Raw genomic sequence first — 26430 nt, forward strand, 5'->3', positions numbered from 1 at the left:
ACTCCAGGGCCAGCTCCCAGCTCTGATACCAAATGTTGGGTGTTGGACTCACACACTCACACACACAAACCTGCACATTAGGGTTAGGTGCAAGGTTGAGAAGCTCACACACAGAAATGAGAGAGAGAGAGAGAGAGAGCCAAAAGTGTGGTATCCACAAAATGCAAGTCAACCCTTGCATGTGTGCCACATCCATATAATATAGAACTACAAAATATTATATGTGTCCTTTCACACTTGATGTCCAAGGGGAAAAACCACATGGGAAAAAGTGCCCTTGGTTAAGCCCTGTTCACACATAGCACTACTATAAGTGAGCATATTCCTACAACATATGTATATGTAAAATGTGGGTGGATTGTTCCTCTTTGATGTCAGATCATGCTCTTGTATGGATGGGCATTTACTTCCATGATCCATCATCTGATGTACCGCTACCTCATAAACGACTTCTGACAATCAACAATTCCTATCTCTCACATGCAATGTTAAAGCAAATGATGAAAACGGCAATTATGTCACTCAAGTTGCAAATGATGGATGATATGAACTCTGCTCCTGATAGGCAATCGCTACTTGCCAAACAAAAGTTTATTGTTCAAGGTTAGCCCATAACGTCTACAAAAGAAAGTTTGGATTTTGAGCATCAGTTTACATTGCAGGAACTTACTAATGATTTGAATCACATGGGCAGTTGGAAAGCCCCCGGTTGAGATGATTTGACACTTGATTCTTCCAAGCTTTTTGGGATGATTTGAAAAGTCCCATTCTTTACATGGTCAATACTACTAGGGAGCATGGTTCATTGCCAGACTCTTGGAAGGAAGGATTACTCAAACTTAATCCTAAAAAACTACTTTGTGGCTCACTTGCAGAATGGTGACCTATAACATTAATGCCTGTGGTCTATAAATTGGTTCCCAAAATGATTGCGAGGAGGATAGCTAATTTGTTGAATGCAAAATTGCATCCACAACAGTATGGGTTTGTTTCATGTCGAAAAATATATGATAATATAGCCAATGCCTATGTCGCTATGTAGTATGCTATGCTTGGCCTCTAGGGAAATCTGTTTGCCAAGGTTATCCTTTGAGTGCCCTTTTGTTTGCTATTGCCACCCATCCATTGCTACTCACTCTTGACAAAATGGTTGCTATGGGGCAGCTCACAAGCATTTGCATTCTAGGAAATAAAGGCTTTTTGGTGGAAGCATATGCTGATGATACCTTCTTCATGCCACAGAATACACCTTGTAATCGTACATGTATTATGCAACTGCTAGACATGTAGGCAATGCTTTTGGTTTACGTATAAATTTCTCAAAATCCAAATTGCTCGCAATGAAATGTATGGATTGGCACTATAATTTATGGCCTAGAGAAGTAATCCCTCCGGATGGCATTGTCAGACACTTGGGATACCCCTTGGGTTGGGGGTTGACAACCAAACAAGCATGTGATTGGATGCTCCAAAGACTCAAATCAGTATTGAAATACAGGAAATTGTTAACATGGCCGCTGCATGTACGATTGCGCATAGTTTAATCAATCATTATGGCATATGTTCAGTTTTATCTTACATTCATCAACTGGCGAAAGGTGGATTTACACTTTTACATTATGGAAGTCATGGAGCTATTTTGGAAAACAAAGCCCAATAAGAAAGGCTTGAGGCTCCTCAAATATCAATATATATGTTCGCCTAAATCACATGGAGGTCTTAATATCTTGAATCTACATTTCCATGTGCTGGCCACAAAGGCAACCCTGATTTCAACATTTCTGGAACAAAAACAATCCTGGACAATAATGATGTCAGCCTTGATGACCACTATGTCTACTTTTGCATATGGTAACTGGATTCCCACTCATTGGGATGTGATAGTTGGGAAATTTGAAGGTTGGATTGTGGGCTGCTCATATATCAACCATATGCAGAAGGACTGGATATATAATGTACACTATTACATGGTATGGTAGGGAAGTTCCTCAAGGCAATTCAATGCGCTTGGAAAGTATTCATTGGTCCTTTCTGCATCTTGAGCCTCTAGCCTTTCAAGAGCCTTTATATTCCCTTGCAAGATTTGCCATAAATCAAATAGAAGATGTGGTGAATGACAGTGGCATGGTGCTTTCTTTTCCGCAGGCTTCTAGAAGATATGGGCTTGGTATGCATCATAGGCCAATATGGAGAAAACTCAGAGATATGTTGCATCCTCTTGAGCCAGTGCCCCCTTTAGATCCACATAATAGAATGCATGATTGGGCTTTCCAACATCCTAATGGAAGACGATTAGGATTGCATACAATTACCGCGGGCTCCATGTACTGCCATTTACTTCCACAGCCATGGATACAAGAGCATGCGAATCATTTATGGGTTCTGAATAAACCTCGAAGTTGGTGGAAGAAACACCACCAATGTATATGGAAAAATGGTCTTCCACTTAAACAAAGATTGTTTCTGTGGAGATGTTTGCCCAAAACGTTGCCAGTTTCTAATATTCTTATGAAACGTGGTATTGCATCTGATAGATGTTGTAGATGTCGTACTCACATTGAGACTATGCCACAACTGTTATGGTATTGTACTTATTCCAAACAGTTCTTGCGCGCCTGGCTGCTCATTTCCCTCGTAGAAGATGCTCCAAGAACTTTTGGCTTTTTGGTGTGGGCAATTCGGGATAACAAGATAACGCTATGTTCTTTTCTTGGGTTAGATTTTGGGCACTTTGGTCAATATGGCAAATGCACAATGCTACCATGTTCAATCAGCCAGACTTTGTTGATCCCTTTTTCAAAGTGCATCGCTCCATGACAGCCTTCGGATGGAGCAAATTTCTCTTGGTTGTAACTTTGGTCTCATAGGTCACTTTGGCCTTTTGAAGACGTTAATATAACATTTCATTTCATTTCATTTCTTGCTCAGTTTGAGCTGTTTTTCCAATGCTTCTGAGTTAATCCCACCTTGGGTTAACTCCTTGTAATATTTTTCCATAATAGAAGCTTTACTTTAACCTTTTAAAAAAATTGTGTGTGTGTGTCTGTGTGTGTGTGTAGCGAGCCTGTCTACTGCTTCTGCCGTCGTCTGCTGCTTCTGCAGTGCCACCCGCCCTGCCCCCTTCGCTGCCTCTGCAACACCAACTATTGGTCGTTTTTCACTGCCTTCGCAGCACCGGCCTCTTATTTCTGCACGTCACTTGCCTGCAGCACTTTGTCGCCTTACAAGTGTGTGCGCGCGTGCGTGCGTGCGTGCGTGCGCGCGCGCGCGTGTGTGTGTGTGTGTAAGGGTCAGTGTGTATGTGTGTTTATCGCCGGGACTGTCCTGCCTCGTGCCCGATCCAGCCTTTCTCTGCCCTACTTTTCCCTCAACTCTATAGTGACCTTTTGCAATCTTTTCTGCCGCCTTCCTGCACCTTTTCTGCCTTACATTCTATTCCACTTTCCTTCTTGCCTTCGTAACCTCACAGCCTCCTGCTCTCAATATCGGCCTATTCCTTTTCACAGCCCTTCTGACCTTTCCCTTTCCGTGGTTCTATCAATGGCTTCAGCTTTAGATGTTTGTACATATGCCCGAAAAGAAAGATCTGCAGATGCTAAGCGCCGCCTATCAGAGCCAGGGATGAATTTGCAGCTTGGCATGCCTCTGGATGATTTGCCATTTCTCTCCAGTAGATTATTGCATGTTAGTCGGGCTTATTTCCAACATCACAACTTTCAGCAAATGATCAGATTTGCCATTCATTCTTTGCCAGTTCATGCCCAGGAGGACATGAATTATGCTTGGGACAGCTTCGTCTCTCGTATGCAGAATGTCATTAGGAAGTATGGCAAATGGCATATGACAAAATGGAGGAATGAGGTTAAATGGGCAAAAAGGACAGCACAACAGTTGACTGAATTTTCTCAGTCGAGGCCACTCTCTGATTCAGAAAAGGATTCCCTTTCACATGCACAATTTAAACTTACTGTTAATGATCAGAGGAAATTGCACAAATGGCAGATTAGGGCAAGAATGAAGCCCCTCATGGATAAGGGCTGCTCTTCAAAATCCTTTTTCGAGGGCTTGCATGCTACTCGAAATAAAAATTCATGTCTAAGGGTTAGGAAACTGGATGGCTCTTGGAATCACTCTTTCTCTGATCTCCAAGACGAATGCCACAATTATTTCCAGAAATTGTTTTCTGCTCCTGGTTCCCCATCAAATCAAGTGACTGATGCCAGGACTGAATTTCTTCAATATGTTTCTGGAATAGTTGAAACGGATGATGCTCTTACCTTGGAGAGGCCTTTTACTGACACAGAACTTGATAATGTGTTGTTCCACCTCAGCAAATACAAGTCCCCTGGCTGGGATGGCCTTACAGTGGAATTTTATATTTCTTTTTGGGATAATTTGAAAGAGGTCCTTTTGCGAATGATCAATGTGGCCAGGCAAGAAAATCAGTTGCCGCACTCTTGGAAGCATGGTATAGTCAAGCTTGTCCCCAAAAAACATCTGTGTGATCATATATCAGATTGGAGGCCTATTACTTTGATGCCTGTACTTTACAAACTTATTGCCAAAATGATTGTACATAGGCTTCACAGGATACTGCATGCAGGACTTCATCCTCATCAGTATGGTTTTGTGCCGCGAAGACAAATCCATGACAATATATCCAATGCCTTGACTGCAATTGAATATGCTAAGCATTCGCATCAAGATGTGCTTATATTGCAGGTGGATATTGCTAAGGCATTTGACAATGTTCAATGGGATTTCATCTCTTAGATCATGACAAAGTTGGGCTTTGGTCCCAAGATGGCAAATGCTGTTTACTGGCTTTATTCTGGCTCTACTGCTCAGTGCATTCTTGGACGCCATCTGTCTCGGTCATGGATATTGGGTCGATTAGTTAGACAGGGCTGCCCTCTCAGTGCTCTCTTCTATGCCATTGCGATCCATCCTCTTTTGATGTATCTTGATCATCTTACAAACACAGGACAGATGACTAGTTTCAAAATCCCAGGGGCTACATCTTTTTCGGCACAAGCATATGCTGATGATTCCTTCTTCATGCCACAGAATTCTCCTCGGGAACTTCGCATGCTTATGGCCACTCTTTCTTTATATGGGTTGGCAGCGGGATTGCATGTCAATTTTGACAAATCTAAATTACTCCCCCTGAAACAATGTGACTGGCATTCTATTCTTTGGCCGGGTCAGGTGGTGCATTCCAGAGATATTGTCAGGCATTTGGGATATCCCATAGGATGGCATATCACCAGAAAGCGGCAGTTAAAATGGATTTTCCAAAGACTTCAACATAAACTGGAATACTGGAAGATTTCTACTTGGCCTCTTCATGTCAGGCTCAGAATAGTACAATCCATGGTGATGTCCTATGTCCAGTTCTATTTGCCCTTGCTCCATTGGTCCTCCAGGGATATTTCAGCTTTTATGTCTCAAGCTATGGAGATATTATGGAAGACAAAAACTGCTGTGAAAGCATTGAGACTGATGAAGATGGAAATGGTGTGCTCCCCAAGGATGCATGGTGGACTTAATGTCCTCAATATAAAATATCATGTACTTGCAAGGAAGGCTACAATGTTGCATACTTTCTTCCGTCAACAGCAGCCATGGACTTGTATGTTAGCATCCATGTGTGTCAACATGAGGACTTGTGCTTATGGTCCTTGGATTACGGATCATTGGGAGGTTGTGACTGGGAGATTTGTAGGGAGGATACCTGGTTGTCCTTTCTCTACTACCCTCATACTTGACTGGAAACAAGTTCTCTCTAAGGTCAAATGGGCTCCTGATAATTGCTTGGAGACAAACTCGATGAGGAAAGAAAGTATTCATTGGAGTGCCATCTTTGACACTCCACTTGCTTTACAGGAACTTGTTCGGGCATACCATCTTATGAAATTGGGAATTAGGTACATACATGATGTGGTAGATGATCGGGGATATGTCTTATCCTTTACCCGGGCCACTGCTTCCTATGCATTGGGAATGCATCATAGGTTGATATGGAAGAAAATTGTTGATTTATTGCATCCCTTTTTACCTATTCCACCCGTGGCTGACACAGACAGGCTTATGGATTGGCAATTGCAGCCATCTACTACATGCATTCATCCTATTCCCCTTCCTGCCTTAACCTCCATCAAAGCCTACAGGCTTCTTCAACCTGCCCCATGGATTCATCAACATGCTAATTCTTTGTGGCATATAAGGAAGCCCCTCTCATGGTGGCGGAAGAATCCCCGGATGATGTGGAAGTGTAAAATGCCATTGAAACAAAGACTTTTTCTTTGGAGATGTTTGACAGGCACATTGTCAGTGGGGGTCATACTTGCTAAACGTCACAGTGCACCTTCCACATGTCTAAGATGTCAGGCTCCCTCAGAGACTGTTCTTCATCTGCTTTGGCACTGCCCTTGTTCCAGGATCCTCCTCAGGAGAATTTCAAATTTTCTTCGGCTCCATTTCCCGAGTCACAGATTTGGGAAACATTTCTGGTTTTTTGGCATATATATGCGGTCCTTGTCCCAATACTCACTATTTCTCTCTTGGGTGAGATATTGCGCTCTTTGGACAATTTGGAGTGAGCATAATTTGGCATACTTGGGTCGGCAGAATCACCAGTCATATGAATCCTTCAAAGCCTCATTGCGGCAATCCTTATATGATGCCTGCCATGAGGGTGATATGGATGCTTCTTGTTTAGAGCTGACATTTGGGATACTCTCCGCTTCGGAGACTTCCCATCTTGTAAATTTATGAGCATGTAAATATACTGCACTGGATATTACCAACAAAAAAAAAAAGTGTGTGTGTGTGTGTGTGTGTGTGTGTGTGTGTGTGTGTGTGTGTTGGGTGTGTGTGTGTGTGTGTTACAAGCTCTAGCCATGGCGATTCCAGCCCTCAGACGGCCCTTCTAGTGATCCCGACCTGTTCATACTGTAGTCTACGGTTCGTTCTCCCTCCTGCGCCAGCTCGCTGTGAACAGCCACCTTTCAGAGCTCCGTTTTGTCTCTTTCCTGTTTCGTTCCAGCCCCTTGTAGCTCTCCGTTTTGTGTGCGCGCGTTCCATCGAGCTCTCCATTAGTGTGTGCGTCCCATCCAGCACTCCGTTTGTCTATGAGCACGACGATCTGCTCCACGATTTCAGCCAATTCGCAGCCCTTACTTCTGCTCGCTCAAAACTTCTCGCTGTTTCGCCATCCTGTCTGCCCTCTCAACCCTCCAAGCGCCTCGCTACAGGTCTCTGTGTTCCCTTCTGTGTAAGTCTCGATGGCAGAAACAAGCAAGTATTATGTCAAGAGAGCACTTTCTCCTGAACCTAAAAGACAATCAAGGGAAACTCTGCCCCCCATAGCTCCTTCATCTGAAGATGCTTTCTATGTGTTTGACATGTTGAATGAGGATTTTCAACAAAGTAGAAGAGAATGGATACTACCTGCTCCGGAACTCACTTACAAGATGAAGTTGCCTTCTCTTGTGCATCCTCTGAAGAAGCTCTCTCAAACTGCAGTCATCATCTTTTTTCCAGGCAAAATACCCTCGGCTAATGATGTGGGACAATGGGTGAATTCTCTCCTAGGTGGATGCTATGTAGAAGGAGTCTATTTTGCCTCCCGAGGATTTTATGAAGTTCATCTCTTGGATGCATTGACAAAACAAAAGATGCTGGAAATGTCCCCTTTATTTTTTGGTCGTCAAATGGTGCACATCATGCCTTGGTCTCCTAATAAGGACTATCAGAATCTCATCAAACATCACCGCTCTGTATGGGTTGAAGTGGTTGATTTTCCAGATTACATGAGAATAGAGCTTCCAAGCTTAGCGCTGACATTGGGACAGGTGATCTGTCCCCCTCGTCCCACAGGTAACAAAAATCGTTTTTGCATCTTATGGAATACTGATAGACCAACCCCCTCTGCTATTGCAGTTGAGATTGAGGGTGTTAATTTGGGAAAGAAATATTTCACTTTGAAATGGGGCATTTTTGCTGGAGCTTGTTTCTCTTGTCACAAGTTTGGGCACCTAGCGTCTGAGTGTCCCTCTATCCTTCATCCGCCTCCTCCAGCTGCCATTCCTCCGCCATCTAATAAAGGAGGTCAGAAGACATATGTGGAAAAGACTGAAGCTAAAGGAGCAAAGCCTTCAGTTCATACAGTTCATACAGGGAGCCAAGCCAATTCAGCTCAAAACAAGGATAAAGGAAAAAGCAAGCTAGTGGAAAATAATTCATCTTCTCACGAGGGTTGGCAGAATGCAAAGAAGACGATGCCTCTCAAACAAAGACCTCTCCAATCTCGTAATTGGGATGCTTTTGCTCCATCTCCTGGTCAACCTTCTACCTCTTCGGACAGCCCCATCTCAAAGGCATGGGTCAATGCAGTCAAGAAGGGTATTCCACTTTGTGAAGAAGATGATCTAGTCAGGGAATTGGATTCTGAGGGTCAGCAAGACCCTGTGGCAATGGCAGAGGCCTGATGCCTCCCTTTCTCTTTGAGGACTGCTCATCTCTTGTACATATTTTCATGCGTGCTTCTCTTAAATGTATTTCTTATAACATACATGGCCTCTGCAACCAGCATAAATGGAGGCTCCTATGGCATTATATAAATAAAACTCATCCAGATGTTGTGTGTCTGCAAGAGCATAATCAGCATTCTTTTGCTGGCCAGCATGGGTTCTTTTCAGGATATGATATATTTTATGCAGGATCTGAACAATTCTCTGGGCTGTGCATTTTAGCCAGACATGATCTGCAGCCCTGCGTAGCATATAATGATCTTTGTGGCTGATGGATGATTATCCAATGTATGATCAATGGAGAGATTTTTGAAATAGGCTCCTTGTATGCCTCTCAAATTTCAGCTTCTAGAGCTCAAATGTGGGACTCCATAAAGCAATATCCTTGGTCCTCAAATGCTCTACTTTGTGGTGACTTCAATAATTCTCCTCACTGGAAGGACAATACCACACATAAAGCCCATATGCTGCCCTCTGAAATCCAGCAATGGGAACATATGACTTCATCACTTCATACTGCAGATTTATGGACGGCAACTCACCCTTCAGTTTTGGGATTTACATATCATTATAATGCTTTTACAAAATATTGGGCCAGGCTTGATAGATGGTATCTTATTCATGCTCAGCAATATGATGATTATACATGTCAAATGTGGACTGATTATTCTCAACAACTATCGGATCACACTCCACTTTGGCTCAACCTTTCATTTGGTATGCCTCTGGATGATATGCAGCTCTCTTTAGTCAGACACTTGCAGGTCAATCAATTATATCTTTCTCATGAAAAATTCCAGCAAATGATCAGATTGGCTTGCAGGCCATTGTTATCCCATGCTCAGGAGGATCTGGATTTTGCTTGGAACTCTTTTGTACATCGTATTCAAAATGTCATTAAGGAATATGGAAGATGGTACATGGCAGAAACCAGACAGCATATCCAGTGGGCAAAATCATACAAGCAGTCCTTGGTAAAGATTAGCCATCAAAGGTCTCTTTCTGCTTCTGAGCAGAATTCATTGTCTTGTGCTTCTTCCATAATTGATGCTAATGATAAACGCAAGCTTTCCAAATGGCAGACAAGGGCTAGAGTTAAATCTATGCTAGATAAGGGTTGTTCCTCGAAATCTTTCTTTCGAAATTTACATGCGTATAGACAAAGTCAATCTATCATGAGAGTCAGGAAACCCGATGGTCTTTGGACCCAGACTTTATCTCAGCTAGAAAAACAATGTCTGGATCATTTTCAGCTTCTTTTTTCTCAACCATCTTCTTCTACACCTCAGGTTGCATTGGCTCGGAGCAGATTTATTGAGCTTGTTTCTCCTATTGTTTCTTTGCAAAAAGCTTCAATGCTGGAAATGTCCTTTTCAGATATTGAATTGGATGAAGCCCTCGAGCATTTGGGTAAAACATAAATCCCCTGGCTGGGATGGTTTGACGGTTGAATTTTTTGTAGCCTTCTGGGCTGAATTGAAGGGTCCAATCTTGAAGCTCATTAATGTAGCCTGGGAGCATCAACATCTTCCCTCAGCTTGGAAGCATGGTCTGGTTAAGCTTGTGCCCAAAAAACCTCTATGTGAGACAATGGATGACTGGAGGCCTATCACTTTGATGCCTGTTATATATAAACTTATTGCTAAAATGTTGGTACATCGGATAAAGGATATCCTTCATGATGGACTTCATCCCAGGCAATATGGTTTTGTTCCAAGAAGGCATATACATGATAATATCTCCAATACTCTCATCGCAATGGAATATGCAAATATTCTGCTCAAGATGTCTTGGTCATGCAGGTGGATGTGGCAAAGGCATTTGATACGGTACAGTGGGATTATGTCTCTCAATCATGTCTAACTTGGTTTTGGGCCAAAGCTAGTTAATGTCATATATTGGCTTTACTCAGATTCCACTGCTCACTGCTTTATAGGGAATCATTTGTCTGAATCTTTGGACTCTGGAACGATCAGTTCGACAGGGATGCCCTCTCAGTGCTTTGTTCTATGCTATTGCTTCACATCCTTTGCTTCTTTATATGGATCATCTGGTTGATACTAGACAGTTAGAGGGCTTCAGATTTCTGGTTCACGGCCTTTCATTGCACAGGCTTATGCAGATGATTCATTCTTCATGCAAAGAACAGTCCTCTGGAGCTTCGCCTATTGATGGATACTCTTTCAGATTTCGGGTTGGCAGCTCGTCTAAAAATTAATTTTCAGAAATCAAAACTCTTACCTCTCAAGCATTGTGACTGGCATGCTATCCTGTGGCCCGGCCAGATTATTTATCCGGAAAACATAGTAAGACATTTGGGTTATCCCATTGGCTCGAAAATCAGAAATAAGCAACAAATATCTTGGGTATTAAACAAAATTCACGACAAATTAGAATATGGAAGATCTCCACTTGGCCATGCACGTACGGCTTCGAATTGTTCTAGCTTATGTCCAGTTCTACCTTCTCTATTACATTGGTCATCTCGAGATCTTTCTTCTTTTATGTCTCAAGCCATGGAGATTTTTGGAAAACTAAGCTTCATAAAAAAGCTTTAAGGTTGCTCAATAATGGACCTGCTTTGCTCACCAAGAATGCATGGTGGTTTGAATATTATAAACATCAAATTTCATGTGCAATTTTGTGTGGTCAGATGCGCACAAATGCTTATGGACATTGGCTAGTTGATTCATCGGAAGTAGTACTTGGCAAATTTCAAGGTAAAATCCCTGGTTGTCCATTTTCTACTTCCTTGATTCAGGATTGGAAGAAAGTGCTCTCTCGCATCAAATGGTCTCCCCATCCCGCTTCTATAGCTTCCTCGCTTCGAATGGAAAGCCTACATTGGAGTGCTGTTTTTTACTCTCCCCTTGCTGTACAGCAACCAATCAGAGCTTACAATCTTATGAAGTTGGGCATCCGGTTCATTGACGACGTGGTAGATACTCAAGGGCATATTCTCTCTTTTCCGGCAGCATGCCAACAATACAATCTTGGGATGCATCATAGACCTATATGGAAAGCTATTGCAGATCTCTTACACCCTTTCATTCCGATTCCAACATTGGATGTAAGAGACAGGCTTCAAGATTGGCATCTTCAGTCTTCAAGTCCAAGATTATCCTCTCAGCCTTTGCATCTATTGACTTCCATACAGGCTTATCGATTGATATTACCTCCTCCATGGATTGCTCATCATGCTAATTTCTCTTTGGCATCTGAATAAGTCTTTAGCTTGGTGGAAAGGAAAATTGCATTGATATGGAAGTTGAAAATGCCATTGAAGCAGAGACTCTTTCTTTGGAGATGCAGTGTTGGTATTTTTCCAGTGGGAGTGAAATTGGCTCAAAGAAGGATTGCCTCTCCTCTTTGTCCAAGATTGTCATCATACAACTGAGAGTATTCCCGCATTTATTGTGGTTTTGTTCATATTTCCAGAGACCTTTCTCGGCAAGATCTCCTATTTTTTTATCTCTCAGATTTCCTGCAACACAGGTTCTACAGGTTTTTCTGGATGTTTGGCAGATTATCAGCTTCTTTGTCACAGTATTCTCTTTTCTTCCATTGGATCAGATACTGGGCCTTATGGACCCTCTGGCTACAGCGAAATTATGCATATTCTGAATTCACCCCTTCAGCACCCGTTATGAGTTCTTCCGAGCCTCATTGCGGCAGTCCTTATATGATGCTTTACATGAGGAAGATTTGGATGTTTCTTGTATTCAGCTTTTCTTTTTACTATTTCTGATGGATAGGGCATAGGCTCTTTTCTCGAGCACTGCCCTGATGTGAAATGGATGTTTCATAATATAATTTCTTCGTTTTCACAAAAAAAAAAGTGTGTGTGTGTGTGTGTGTAGTATTGGGTATGCATGCGGATATGTATTAATATGAGCATGCGCAAGTCACATGTTCCAACAAAACAAATGATAACATTCGAGCACTTTTGATGCTACAATCAAGCAGTTAAGAAGACAAAGGACTCCGTACTCACTATCCATTTTAAATGCACTCTCGGGTTCATGTCCATCCAAAGCTTCCAGCACTTTAGGTTTGACCCCCTGGACAAGCCAAACCCTGTGATCAGTTCGCATTCAGACCCAGAGAAAGTGAGGAAAAGGACTAGTCACCTTTTACCACTTACGAGAACTGCATTTGCATTCTAAAGTTAATAAAAAACAACACAAGATTTCTTTATGTATAATCCATGTTTATCATCCTGTCACTTGTGAACTCCACATGTATCATGCCAATCACACTCCCAAAGGTAGGCCTACGCTACGATGTGAAGCATAGTTAGCATAGTTGCACAAACGGCCCTTTTAGGGCTCACGTAGTAGCCATTCTCACATATGCCGAGAAACCTTCCTCTTGTCAGCAAGGTTCTCATGTTTGCATCCTAATTTCCAACCCAACAGATCCCAACGGAACCTGGCACCATCAACATGCAAGTAGGATTTTTCTTCCCAAAATCCAAGAAAATGTACTAAAGAAAATGAAGGTAATTATCTAGATAATTATCTTATGCGGTCCTTCTTGAAAACACTGTTTTGAAAAATACCCTACACATCCTCGTCAAGAAAGGTAAATTGTAATCTATTATAACCTGGCATGATTTCGTGACATCTGAGTTTTTAATTTTTGCCGTTTTCAAATATCTAGAGGGTCATTGTGGTGAGAGCTTACGTTGTGCATTTTCAAAAGATTTCTCAAGTATAGTGTCTTAAAATTGCAAGAGATGTTTTTCATAAATCATGTGTTTTTTTTTGGGGAGGGGGAGGGGAAGGGGCGGGGGAGTACCTGGTGTGCATGCATGTGGAAAAGAAAGGTAGATTACTTGAGTTACTAATCCTGGATCCTGCATTTTTAGATCCAGCTGACAACTGTATGGAGCATATTGAACGTATTCTTTGTACCTAGAAAGCAACTCACCTACAAAGCTGTTTGAGGTTACATTTCAAGCAGGTTTTCTTGTCTTATTAGAAAAGGGGATCCCACGTAATTTTTGGGGAGACCATCACTTCCAGGGGTGCCTGCAAAAGGAGCAAATATTTTCTGAGACCTTTGATGGCCCGCACAACTCCTTTGGGCCGAAATGTGGGCACATGTGAGAACAGCTGTGAGCACACTCGGTGCTCACTGTCATGTGAGGAGCAAGCAGATGATCTCAGATCCACAACCTCCAGCTCTTGAACAAATGGTCCAGCCCCTAACACCCAACCTCCAGCTTACTGTCCTGTAAGGAGCGAGCATGTGAGGTGATTTCAAATCCACAACCTCCAGCTCTTGAACAAATGGTCCAGCCCCTAACACCCAAATCCGCTCACCCCAAAATCCATTCCAGTCGTACTTCGAATAACATTGAAACAAAGGTTTGCGGGAGCAACTGCCTTTAGCGGTGGCAAGGGTCCTACAGGCCCTACACTTCCTGCTAAAGACAAGAGTACTTATACTGGGGCATCCTCGGGACTCAAGAAGGGTTGCTGTCAACATGCAAACATTAGCCTGCTTTGCAATTGCAGCCTGCTACAGAGACCCATGCCTTCAACCATGCAACTCTATGCATAATAACCACCTGGAACCTTATAGGAAATCGAAGGTATTGACATACATCAGTTGCATGACAGCACACAACGACGCCAAGTAAAGCATGTGGTTTTGTAACCAACGCAGGTGTTGATAAGCACAGGCATCGGCTACATAACAGCATTCCACAATACAACATAAAATTGGCCAAAAGCAAAGGCACCAAAGCTGACCAAGAAGTAAACAAGGAAAGTTGGCCAGCTTAATACCTGCAAAACCTCAGCCGCAATACTGACACGTTGTTCAGTGAAGAGCTTCAACATCAAAACAGTGAGATGAATAGTTTCTGGCTTTATAAAAAGAGATCTGCTGATTCTGCTACCTGCATTAAACCATTGTTATTTCAGCCTAGGTTTGTGTGCTTTGATGACTTCACCATGTTTTCTCCTTCTTAAAAGAACTTTGTACAGACAGAACATAGACGAGAGCATTGATGAGTTTTCCTTGTGAAAGGGCCAAGAAGAAAGCAGTGTAACTTACATGGCAGCAACAATGAGGTTAAATCTGAATGTAGTTTGTCACATCAATAAACCAAGTTACAGATTTGAAATTAGTTCCTTTAAACAGGCTTCCCCGGATCTGAATGCAGGAACTGCTCACCCTTTCACTAAAAAAAGCACCTAGCAGTACACAAACAAAAAAGTCTAAAGGAATTCCAAGATCACATTGTGAACTTCAGCTAATGCCAGAGGGTCGCATTTTAGATGGCAATTGCAGAAAAAGCTTGAGCTCCTGCTTTACCTTGTGAGGTCCCCCGTCGCTCTTCTGATGTTCCCCCGACGCCCCCCCCGCCCCCCTCCATTCTCCTCTCACACTGCCCCTCCCTCCCCATCTTTTGTGCGCAGTTGCAGCTGAAGATTGCCCCCACCCCCTTTTTTGCCTTCTCACGTCCCCCCCCCCCCCCCCCCCCCCCCCCCCCCCCCGTCCTCCTCCCCCACCCCCCCCCCTTTTTCCGTCCTTCTGGGATTTTTCTTCCCGCCTTTTTTGAGCCCTCCAGACTCTCATCTGTATAACCCGCTTCGTTCTGCACACAGGATACCATTTTGATCTTCACTCGGCATTGCTCGTTGGTCTCTGGTTCCACCCATTCGGAGGACTCCATGGCAGCCACTCCACCTTCCTCTACCGAGACCATTCTACATTACCAACTATCTGACGCGGATGTTCAACTCTAGCCATTCCCTACGAACTGGATATTAGGGATCCACCCTGCTCACTGATAGAAAGGCTTGCAGAAGGTCTTGAATAATCAAGCCCCTGGCAGGAGAGCTACCAAGGAGTTTGCAAGCTAATGAAGAGGCTTGCAAATAAGCCACAGTGCTTGACAACATCCAAAGTAGAGTTTGCCTCTTATCACCTTGGCGGATCGGATCCGGCTGCAGAGCCCCATCACGTTACACATTGCTCAGGCTAGTTTACTCGATAGCACCATGGCTTCTCGCTGGACTTGGCATCCGTGTCATGCTTCCCCGTGACAATTTGCTTCTCAGCTTGCCCAAAGAGTACCGCAATCTTCTCTAGGCACTCGATAGTACCCTTGCACAGGTCATTCAGACCCCCAGATAACAGCTTTGACAATCCCCACTTTGACAATCCTCAAGGCAGTGCGTCTCCCATCCATTCCAGTGCTCTTAGCCTCGCCTGAGAACCTTCCCCAATTCTCTCAATTCCTTCCCTCAACAACCCTGTTTTCAGCAGCGGGTAGAGTTTGTGTATTGTTTGCCACAATACCTACAAGTCCACCACCGCAATACTTACAAGTCCACCTATATGCCTCGGACTTTCCTTCGACTTTCTCAACATGGATAGCATGCAGATTGAAGGCTTCATTCTTCTCCCTTGTCATTGTAATAGAGAGACAAAGACAACTTAGAAGAGAACTTAGAAGAGATGGATAGGCTTGAGAGAGAAATGAAATGAAATGAAATGATACATTAACGTCTCTAAGAGGCCATAGTAGCCTATGAGACCAAAACTGAGAGTACATCTGAAGTTGGTGTCTCATCGAAGAGAACAACTAAATGAGACTAAAAAGTACAATAAACTGATTGTCCTACAGTTATAAGAACAGAATTGTAAGACTCCGAGATGATACTGAGTAGAAAATACTGGAAAATACTGAAAAATGTATATCAAGAAGATCCATGTATGCTGATCACTTAAAGTGTTGCCCTCTCCTTAGATCAAGTATCTCCGCCATGGGGCTGTCTAGAATGGAGAGGTCGTAGAAGCGAGGTAGGCGCCTCCGATGCCGAGCAATAATGGCTCTGATTAGCGATGGTGAGGATGCCGTGGTCGGGATCCTTGTAGGCGTGGCCGACGAGCACGACATAAGATAACTGCTCTATCAGTGGTGACTCCCTGGGAGCGTGGTTGGTGCCCTGATGGCCCAATGGAGATATCAGGAGGTGTGTGGGTTGGGTTGCTGGTGCTGGTGCCGAAGAAATCTGTCTAGGTACATCATGGCTCGGCCTCTTGTCTGCCAAGAGGATCTCTCTGTGTCTCCTTAGCTCAAGTAGAAACAATCTCAGGCATCTCTGATCCTCAAACTCCATGACCCTGCGTAACGGCCCAAAACCCCTCAGAAGAGGCAGTGATATCTCCCTCAGATCTCATAATAGACTGTACATTGGCAAATGTAATGTTCCTTTATCTCTACCTCCTGGAAGCATAGCTGACAAATGCGGTCATCTCAATCCGCAGCTGGTGTGATGAGGTCTGGATCTGTCCAATGACACAACGTATCCCATGTGATAGGTGTATATCCATGTACGCCGGGAGTACCTCTACTGAGGGAGCTCCCATAGCCGCTGTAAAAAGGTAACTGCTTGGAATAGGGCGTCGGTTACTACTGGTGGGGCGCCCAGCTAAGCCCGAACAATCTCATGTGGTACTGATGATTTGCTCCAAATCATGCGGGCAATCATCAAAATCAGTGGTCTCTCCATTTGCCTCCATCCCTCATCTGTCCCTCTCTGAGATCTGTGATGTATATTGGGCCCCCAAATTGGAGCTCCGGACACGAGGGTCGATGTGACAAACATATCAAATAGCCACAATTTGGTGCGTGGCTCCTGAAACTGTATGTGTGCACACTGTCTCTCAAGTGCCCCCAAGGCTCCATGCCCTCGAGCTAATCTAGCTGCTGCTGCCTCCTTCGGGGAGAAACGCGGTCCTGTGAAAGTAACTCCCAAGTAGAGACATATGACCTGACGTACTCTATCGGCTCCCCTCGGAAAGTGAACTGAGGCTCTGATCTCGTCACCCATGCATGTGTGGTGTTAAACACCATAACCTTGGTTTTCCCAAGGTTCCCTGTTAGATCTCTATCCGCACAAAAAGCCTATAATGCATCCAAGTGTCTCTGTAATCCCTCCGGAGAGTCTGAGATTAGAACAATATCATCAGCATATAACAAGATGGGTATCAACACCCCTGTCAGGCATGCCCCTAGGCCTCCCAATCTATCTACATAATTAGAGACCGCATCAATGTACAGTCCAAAGACGGTGGGCAATAGCGGGCATCCCTGTTTCACCCCTATCGTGCTGGTCACCCTATCAGATAGTCCGCCTGGAGCTCGGATTCTACCTGTCTCACAGACCCATACAAAGCATATACCCCCACTGCATATCCTCGGGTACCTCAATGTCATGCAATTTGTGCATAAGCCTGGCACGTCGTACGGTATCGAAGGCTTTGCGGAAGTCCACAAAACAACAGTATATCCTTCTCTTCTATGCCCTGCCCTCTTCGATAAGTGCCAGAAGTGTCAGTATGTGATCCAAGGTAGTAAATCCTCTCCTAAAGCCAGTCTGTCCATGTGCTCAATGACCATGCCTCTCTGCCCATCGGCTCAGCTCCAACTCCAATATAGAGCCATATAATTTGGCCAAGTAATGACCAATCATGATCGTCCTGTAGCTGCCTGGTACCATGGGGTCCCCAATCTTAAAGAGTGGTACAATGATATGCTCTGTCCGGCTTGTCGGGAAACCCTCACAAATGGCACGATTAAACACATGTACAATGAGCGGAGCCAAATTGTCTCGTGCATATGAGAAGTGCTCTCCAACTAGCCCATCATGATCCTGTGCCTTTACATTCTGTAACCTGTCTATCGCATCTAGCACCATCCGCATAGAAAAAGAGAGAGAGAGAGAGAGAGAGCCTAGAGGCTTGAGAAAGAAAGAAAGAAAGAAAGAAAGTTGTATTTACGTCTTCAAAAGGCCAAAATGACCTATGAGACCAAAGGGTTACATCATATCCATGAGGTACATAATCATGGGTTCAAAATAGTAATAAAGAAAGATAACAAAAATCTAGAACTTTAGAATCTGATCTAGGTACATGAGCACAGAGCTCTCGTATCACCCTAATACATCCCTCATGGGCCGCTGTGACAGGGTGCTCAAGGTGGTAAAACTGAGCTGGCGCGAGAATGTCCTACGATGATGGGAGATGATGGCCCGGATCTTCTTGTGGTGGCGTGGCCGTGGGTGAGGGCCATGGGGTCTGGGGCGTCGAGCTCTGCATAACTCAATGGCTCTGTCGAGAGTGTCACACCTCTCGGCCGAGCTCCTACACTAGCTTGTGGTATGGTATGATGGGTGGATCGGCCCTCAGAGTGCTAGTATGGAAGAAGTTAGTGAGAGCTCTGTGTGCTGGTCCTCCAGCAAGTACAGCTGATCTGGATCTCACTAAGGACTCCCTGTGTCTACGGTCCTCTAGAAAAAAAAAGTCCCAGGCATCTCTGATCCGGCAAGTCCATGATCCTGGAAAGTGGTCCCAACCAAGCTCGGAAGAGGCAGTGGAACCTCCCCCAGTACACGGGGCATCGGCATATGTAATGGTCCTCTGTCTCGGGCTTTGTATGACAGAGCTGGCATATCCTGTCCTCTGGTGTGGCCGCCCTAGGCCCATATCTAGCAGTCTCCACTCTCAGCTGGTGGGACGAGGTGCGGATCTGGCCGATCGCACATCTCACCCCAAAGGATAGGTGTATGTCCATGTAGCATGGACAGATGATGAACCCATCCTCTGTCAGGCATAGGAGGTGATCTCTGTAGAAGGCCATCTTTGTCCCCAGTGGACGCCTAGGTGAACTCCATGTCCTCTGAGTATCCAGTCTAACAATGTCCTTCCTGATAACCCTATTCCGCTTTGTGCGCGGCTGAGAGCAAATGACGGGGCCTCTATGCTGTACTGGAAGGGGGGGAGTGCCTCCATCTGCATACCGTGCATGCCAAACCAAGTGCCTACTTGTGCCTACCAGCACTCTGTATCTCCCTCAAGTGTCAACTGTCTCGAGGACTCCAGGGCTAGCCGGGGATATCTATCAAGTGGAAACTCCCATAGCCTATGCCAGTATGTCACTGTCTAGAATAGAGCCTCTGTCACTATCGGTGCAGCCCCCATCTCTGCCCGCACAATCTCATGTGGCACTGATGGTTTACTCCTAATCATGCGTGAGATCATCGCCACTAGGGGCCTCTCCATCGGCTTCCACCCATCATATACCTCCTCTGTATCGGTCTCGGCCGGCTCTCTCCTCTGCCTCCTCCTATGGTATAAGCTAGGACCCCAGATGGGGGCACCATACAGTAGTGCACGTGTAACTAGAGTATCAAATAGCCAAAGCTTCATCCTCGGCTCCTGAAACTGTATCTGTGAGCATTGCCTCTCTAGAGAGAGAGATGCTTAAGAGAGGGGGGAGAGAGCAGCTTGAGAGTTGACAGAGAGACAAAGAGGCTTGATAGTTGAGAGAGAGAGGCTTGATAGTTGAGACGAGAGAGAGAGAGAGATTCAAGAATCAAAGTTCAAGCTATTGACATTGGAGCTTCAAGCTTCAATGTGAGGGAAGGTTGAGGGGAGGGCACTTTAAAGGAGTTGCTCAAGAGCTCAAGCCTATAGCCAAGATGAGCCAAAAAAGGGGCAGAAAAACAGACAAAAACAGGCAGAAACAGCGCTTTTGCAAACGGTCGAAGCTGCGCCCAACGGTCATATCAAACCATACGATATCATACGGTGCACCCTGCCGTACCGTACAAATCGTACCAGAAAGAACAAGTTCGTACCAGCACGACAAACAACCATGCTGCCGCCACTGGGTGTTGTGTTGCCCCCATCTCCAGCATGCATATGAAGATGCTTCTCACCCCCCTCCCATGGCGGATGAGATGCCCTCTCCCCACAAGGATCGCAGCAGCAGCCATCCTCTGGGCTGCAGTGGCAGCCCGCCTCCCATCAACCACTTAAGACAACACCGCCCCAAATAACGTGGCTAATAGCAACCTGGCACAGGCCCTGGGCTGGGGCCCATGGTACGGTTCCCAATGAGAACCGTTATTTGCACTTACATCAGGGTCCTTACGTCATGTCTTCAGGAAATTCGGCAGGCCAGTCAGCCACGGGTTCTATCCAAGAGGGGCCCTCCTCTTCGGACCCCCTCCTCAGTGCGCGGGGGACCCGCAGCCTCAAATGTACATACAACAAGCGCCCCCTCCCCCCCAAGAGCCATCTGGTGAGGACCTGTCCATGCCCCCAACGCGGGCTGCCACCCGCCCCTAGGTGACTCCGCCTCGGACCGCCCCTTGAGTCAGGGCGACACAGCCAGGAGACTGACCTCACCCTGCCCCCACCAGGCGTTGTCTTGCCCCCTTCTCCAGCATGCATATGAAGATGCTTCTCACCCCCCTCCAATGGCGGATGCGAGGCCCTCTCCCCAGAAGGATTGCAGCAGCAGCCATCCTCTGGGCTGCAGTGGCAGCCCACCCGCCATCGACCACGAAGACAACACCTTCCCAAATGACGTGGCTAGTAGCAACCTGGCACAGGCCCTGGGGTGGGGCCCAAGGTATGGTTCCCAATGAGAACCGTTATTCGCACTTACATCAGGATCCTTACGTCATGTCTTCAGGAAATTTGGCAGGCCAGTCAGCCACCAGTTCTATCCAAGAGGGGCCCTCCTCTTTGGACCCCCTCCTCAGTGCGCAGGGGACCCACAGCCTCAAACGCACACCACACAACAAGCCCCCCCACTTCCACCCCACCCCCCCCCCCAAGCCTCTCTCACTCTTCCATCCTCTCTAATGCCTGCCTCCTGCACCTCCCCGCCCTCCCCTCCCACCTCTTCACCCTCTGCCCCTTCACTCCCACCAGCCTCCTGCAGTGCCCAATCCATCGTGCTCCGGCCAGGTCCGACGACCAGTTCAGCATTGCTCTGACCCAATGCTGGACACCTGCTTTTGCCGATTGCAGCCCTCCCACCAGAGTACACTGGAAGCCCCTCTCGGATCATGGGACACCTGCGGGTGGATTACTCCTTCAGGTGCTTTCCGGTAGAATTGAGCTCCTCCTCAGAGATGGTGGCCCCTCTCTGCATTTGCATGATCCTTCACTACTCCTGCCCCACACCATAGGATGTGGGGGCCGCAATCTTCTCCTTCCTATTGAGTGTTGCTCTAGACCCAGACTGGAATTGTGACTTCGTCGCCCTGGCCATGCGGCACCACACCATCGACTTTTCTGACCACTTCAGTGACCTCCGCCTGACCGACACCATTAGCCAGTCCTGGCCAGGATGGAGCTTGACAGTTCCGGCTGCCGGAGGGAGGAAGGATCCTTTGTGGCAGATGAGATAGAGGCACACCTCTTCGTTTTCCTCTGTTGGAGCACAGATTAAACCTTTCTCTCTCATGTGAATGAAATTAACAAATTAACAGAGTGCAAAAAATGACAGAAGAAGATACAATTTTCCACAAAGCAATTTCCCACAAAGCTTTATTAATCTTGTCTACAATAAACAAATACAAAATGCTCTAAAATAGAGCCAGCATCACCGCCTTTGCACACATAGCATGTTACAAGTGTCACACACCTTCTGAATGTGTAAACACGCATGTCTCTGAAGATGCTTATCATTTGTACCTAAGCTAAGGTCTTATCACAAAGGCTTTTAATTGGTATCAACACTAAGGTACTTGCTAGCACACCTAGGGACTTGATCACATTATTTCAAGCATCCATACCTCACATGGTGTGCTTGACCAATAACTCACACAGAATTTGCCCACTGGTTATAAGAGTGTTTACAACAAACTCAGATTTAGACTCACGAAGATTCAACTTAATCTAAGAAACTACCAAGTAGCCAATGTCTATCTACCATGAGTTGGCACACACGCCCACATTTGCATGACACGCATGCTTCCACATTTGCATGGCACACATGCTCCCACTGTCACAAACAAATCTCCCACCAAGACTCATTGGCACAACACGTTCTCAACACCAAAACTTGTGTATAGTAAGTTACCCACAAAGATTTTCACATCACAAAGACAATTGCATGCTTTCATGGCACTCCAACACATGGCTGCATATAAACATGCTCTTGTGCCTAAGGTTGTGAACCTTAAGTACCACAAAGTAAACAAAAATTGTCATAGTATTGACAGCCCACCCACCACGTCTGTCAAAGTATTGCCTTCATGCCTGCTGACGCCTACCACACAGAATGTTGCATGGCTGTTCATGCTTGAGTCGTCACACAAGCCATGGCTTATATGCTCACATCTGTGCTTCCTGATACCTGCCATGCAGAAGAGATTTATGCCACACAAAAAGAGCACCAAACAGAGTCTGGAATGGCTTACACAAAACTGCTGACGTCCGTCACACAAGCGAAGCTCACCACAGCTTTCTCGCCCTTCACACTTGGGCCCACAACTGCATAGAGTGTCACCGGCTACAGAAGCCCATACACCTCAAGCCAGTCAACACATATTGCTTGGGTAGCCTCACCACCAAAGCGCTTATACACACACTGGCAGCCAACAAGCAGATTGCCATTTACAACAGCCAACGGAGATTTGGACAGACGGCAACAGAAGCAAACAGACATCGACGGGATTTCATTGCAGCATCAACAGAGACTCACACAGAAAGAAAATACTTCCTCTCTTCCTCAGACAGCAGCTCATCCCTGCCCTTGAACCAAGCTCTAATACCATGTTGGAGCACAGAATAAACCTCTCTCTCATACGAATGAAATTAACAAATTAACAGAGAACAAAGAATGAGAGAAGAAGATGTGATTTTCCACAAAGCAATTTCCACAATGCTTTATTAATCTTGCTCAACAATAAACAAATACAAAATGCTCTTAAATAGAGCTAGCATGACCGCCTTTGCACATATATCATGTTACAAGTGTCACACGCCTTCTAAATGTGTAAACACACGTCTCTCAAGATTCTTATCATTTGTACCTAAGCTAGAATATTATCAGAAAGGCTTTTAATTGGTATCAACACGAAGGTACTTGCTAGCACACCTAGGGGCTTGATCACATTATTTCTAACATCCTCTATGTCATCTTCTCCATGACCCAAGCTTACAGGTACCTGCCCTGCAAGGAGGTTCACCACTTATCTGCTCTTAGCCATGCTCGGGTGGAGTGGGCCTTTCTTGATGGACAGGTTCGCGCTCACTCTTCGTACTCAAACAGACTGTGATTACTCTTCTCTATTGCATTCACATGGATAGACACAATCTCAATGCTCCCAACCTCAACCATACTGGACATGGGCTCAATCAAATCATTCCAATGGACGTTCTCCCGAACCATATTTTCTGAACAAGGATTGGGCCACCAGGTCTCAATTCTCTCCAAAAAGACACGTTTCTGTTGGGATCTTCAATACGAAGGTGTAAGGCAGAAACAGCCATGAGAGTGCAATTCATCCTAGAAGATAGTAATTAAACACGCTACTGGATGTAACAAGCTGCATGAGAGAATGTTCCAAGTAAACATATGCTTCCCTTGACGGCTTTTCGAAATACTTCCACCTTAAGCAACGCAATAAAATCCACTTTTATTTGCAGTTGCTCCCTGACAAACCCTGAAAGTGTTGAGCATGTGTGTCTATTCAAGATACCCCAACTTAGCAACCAAAAGCATAGAGCAATACATGATTACAAAACTTACGTGCCACACTTGCTGAGCCTTCGATTTCGTCATCTGAAGACTCATCATCGCTAAAGAAGCCCTCTAAATCAGGATCAATTATACGAGTGACATTGATTTTAGATACTCGTTTGGTAGTGTTAAGTGCTGCCACACTAGAATTATCTTTCTTGGCAGTTTCTGGAAACCAGCTTACATAGCTGCTTGCCTCCTCTTCATCAGCCAAAACAGAATCCCGGAATCTCCTTACTCGCTCAACAAGATCTTGATGTGAAGCAAGTGGCAAAGAAATGAAATGAGTATACTGCAAATTAGGGCTCTTCTCTGCCTGCAAAAATAGCAAGTCTCAACATTTATGAAACCATTTCAAACAATGTGACCACTATACCAAAACAGTTTGAAGGCACCTACATAGCAAGCGATATGAGCCGCATGTTCAATAAAATTACATGCAACAGTTGTAGAAACGTCTTCAAGACAAGAAATTTTTGTGAAAAGACCTAAGCATTCCCCCACCCCCACTTACATAGTCTCCCTCTAAGATTGTCCAGTCACAAAGGAGCCCAACGTCCCCCACCCAACCCACACCCCCTTCCTTTCCCCGAAGGGCAACCCTCTTTCTGAGGAACTAGGTCCTGGCTGCCGCATCTCCAAAATGTGAGATGTGGGGCTGTTCCCTCTCAATTTCATGGCTGGATTGTGGCTCCTCCTTTGTAACCACCCGCCAGGCATCAACGAAGGGGTTGCCTGCTATCCCGATTTTTTCGCATAACGCAATCCCATCAGCATTGGGTGTAGAGCCTTTCGAAAATCCTGTCACCCTCACATCAAGAGCATTCTGTTTCTGGTGTTTTTCTTCCTCTAGTGTGCAATTATCACAGCATTTTGTGGCGCTATAGGGGCTGATTTTTGCTTCTTCACAAACTCTACCCGGAGATCCTTTTTGGTCTCCTCCATTGCCACTTCTCAGCGTACCTAACTCCTTCCAGAGTTCAATGCAATCTTCAGCCTTCCAAGCTGCTTACATTACATCCATTTCAGTCCTTAAGCGTGCATGCATCACATCCTTCATCTATTTCGCCCTCTTCTAGCCCTTTACCCATCGAACTCTCTCAGCGTACCTAACTCCTTCCAGAGTTCAATGCAATCTTCAGCCTTCCAAGCTGCTTACATTACATCCATTTCAGTCCTTAAGCGTGCATGCATCACATCCTTCATCTATTTCGCCCTCTTCTAGCCCTTTACCCATCGAACTCTCTCAGCGTACCTAACTCCTTCCAGAGTTCAATGCAAATCTTCAGCCTTCCAAGCTGCTTACATTACATCCATTTCAGTCCTTAAGCATGCATGCATCACATCCTTGATCATTTGTAATCCTGTCTGCATGTGCATTTGCATTTCAGCTTTCCAACTTTTGCATATGGCATCCAGGCCAGGCTGCATCTGAGTTTGCATTTCATACTGCATTTTTTCCATTTCGTCATCATGTTGCTTGAGGATGTCTTCAACGCAAAGAGGGGCGGTGTGCAGCGGGACAACACTGCCTTATGCTCGTTCTTGACACAAGCATCCAGTTCTTGTATCACATTCTTCACAATGGCAAATAGCCCACCTCTTGTGGCATCCTTGGTGATGGCCCAATGGGAGGCGACATGGCCATAGGTTCTATGAAACACTTCCCACAGGGAGAGAGGAGGGGACGACTCACACAGGCATTGCTTGCAACAGAGAGAGAGAGAACAGTGTGCAGTGAAGAGAGAGAAGGTGCAGTGGAGCTGTTACGCAGGCATGGTGGTCAAGGAGGAGAGAGCAAATGGGCAGTGAAGAGAGAGAAGGTACAGGGGAACTGTAACGCGGACATGGTGGGCAAGGAAGAGAGAGTGTGGGCAGCAAAGAGAAAGAAAGTGCAAGCGCACTGTTACATGAACCTGGTGGGCAGCAAAGAGAGAGAGACAGAAAGAAAGATAGATAGATAGATTATGCGTCTACTAAAGACCCAGTGGGCCTATGAGACCAAAGTGATACAATAATGTCCATGGCATTTCTCATCATGGAACAGAAAATAAAATAGAAACAAAACAAAATTATCTCACTGCAGTGATACAAAACAATCCACGGAAATCTCATCATGGAATACCAGGAACATGAAACATGAAAGGAGCATCAGCCCCCAATAGATGGTATACCACTCTCCAAAATATCAAGCATTGGACCAATGAGTGTGGCCAAGAGGTCTCCCTCAACTACGTCACGTGGAAAAGTAGCTCGATGGTGATGGAGCATGTCCTAGATCTAGAGCTAATGAGGGGATCGTGGCCGACATCTAGAGGGCCGGGGGCG

General features: G+C 45.3%; 1 protein-coding gene across 5 annotated transcripts in view; it reads right to left on the reverse strand.

Moving 5' to 3' along the window:
- Nucleotides 1–26430, reverse strand: part of LOC147638411 (uncharacterized) — a 175799-nt gene that overhangs the window by 92141 nt on the left and 57228 nt on the right. For 3 of the 5 annotated variants that reach the window (XM_086798342.1, XM_086798341.1, XM_086798343.1), the window contains 2 exons: nucleotides 24112–24418; nucleotides 14330–14442 (listed from right to left, as the gene is read on the reverse strand). In XM_086798342.1, coding sequence (XP_086654468.1) covers nucleotides 14330–14442; nucleotides 24112–24418 — 420 coding nt within the window. Of the gene's footprint in view, nucleotides 1–12528; nucleotides 12596–14329; nucleotides 14443–24111; nucleotides 24419–26430 lie in introns of all 5 variants that reach the window. The other 2 variants (XR_015265871.1, XR_015265872.1) reach the window with 1 other exon arrangement.

The sequence above is a fragment of the Cibotium barometz genome, chromosome 5, assembly GCF_041138505.1.
Source record: "Cibotium barometz isolate CiBa-2024 chromosome 5, ASM4113850v1, whole genome shotgun sequence".
Classification (NCBI taxonomy): domain Eukaryota; kingdom Viridiplantae; phylum Streptophyta; class Polypodiopsida; order Cyatheales; family Cibotiaceae; genus Cibotium; species Cibotium barometz.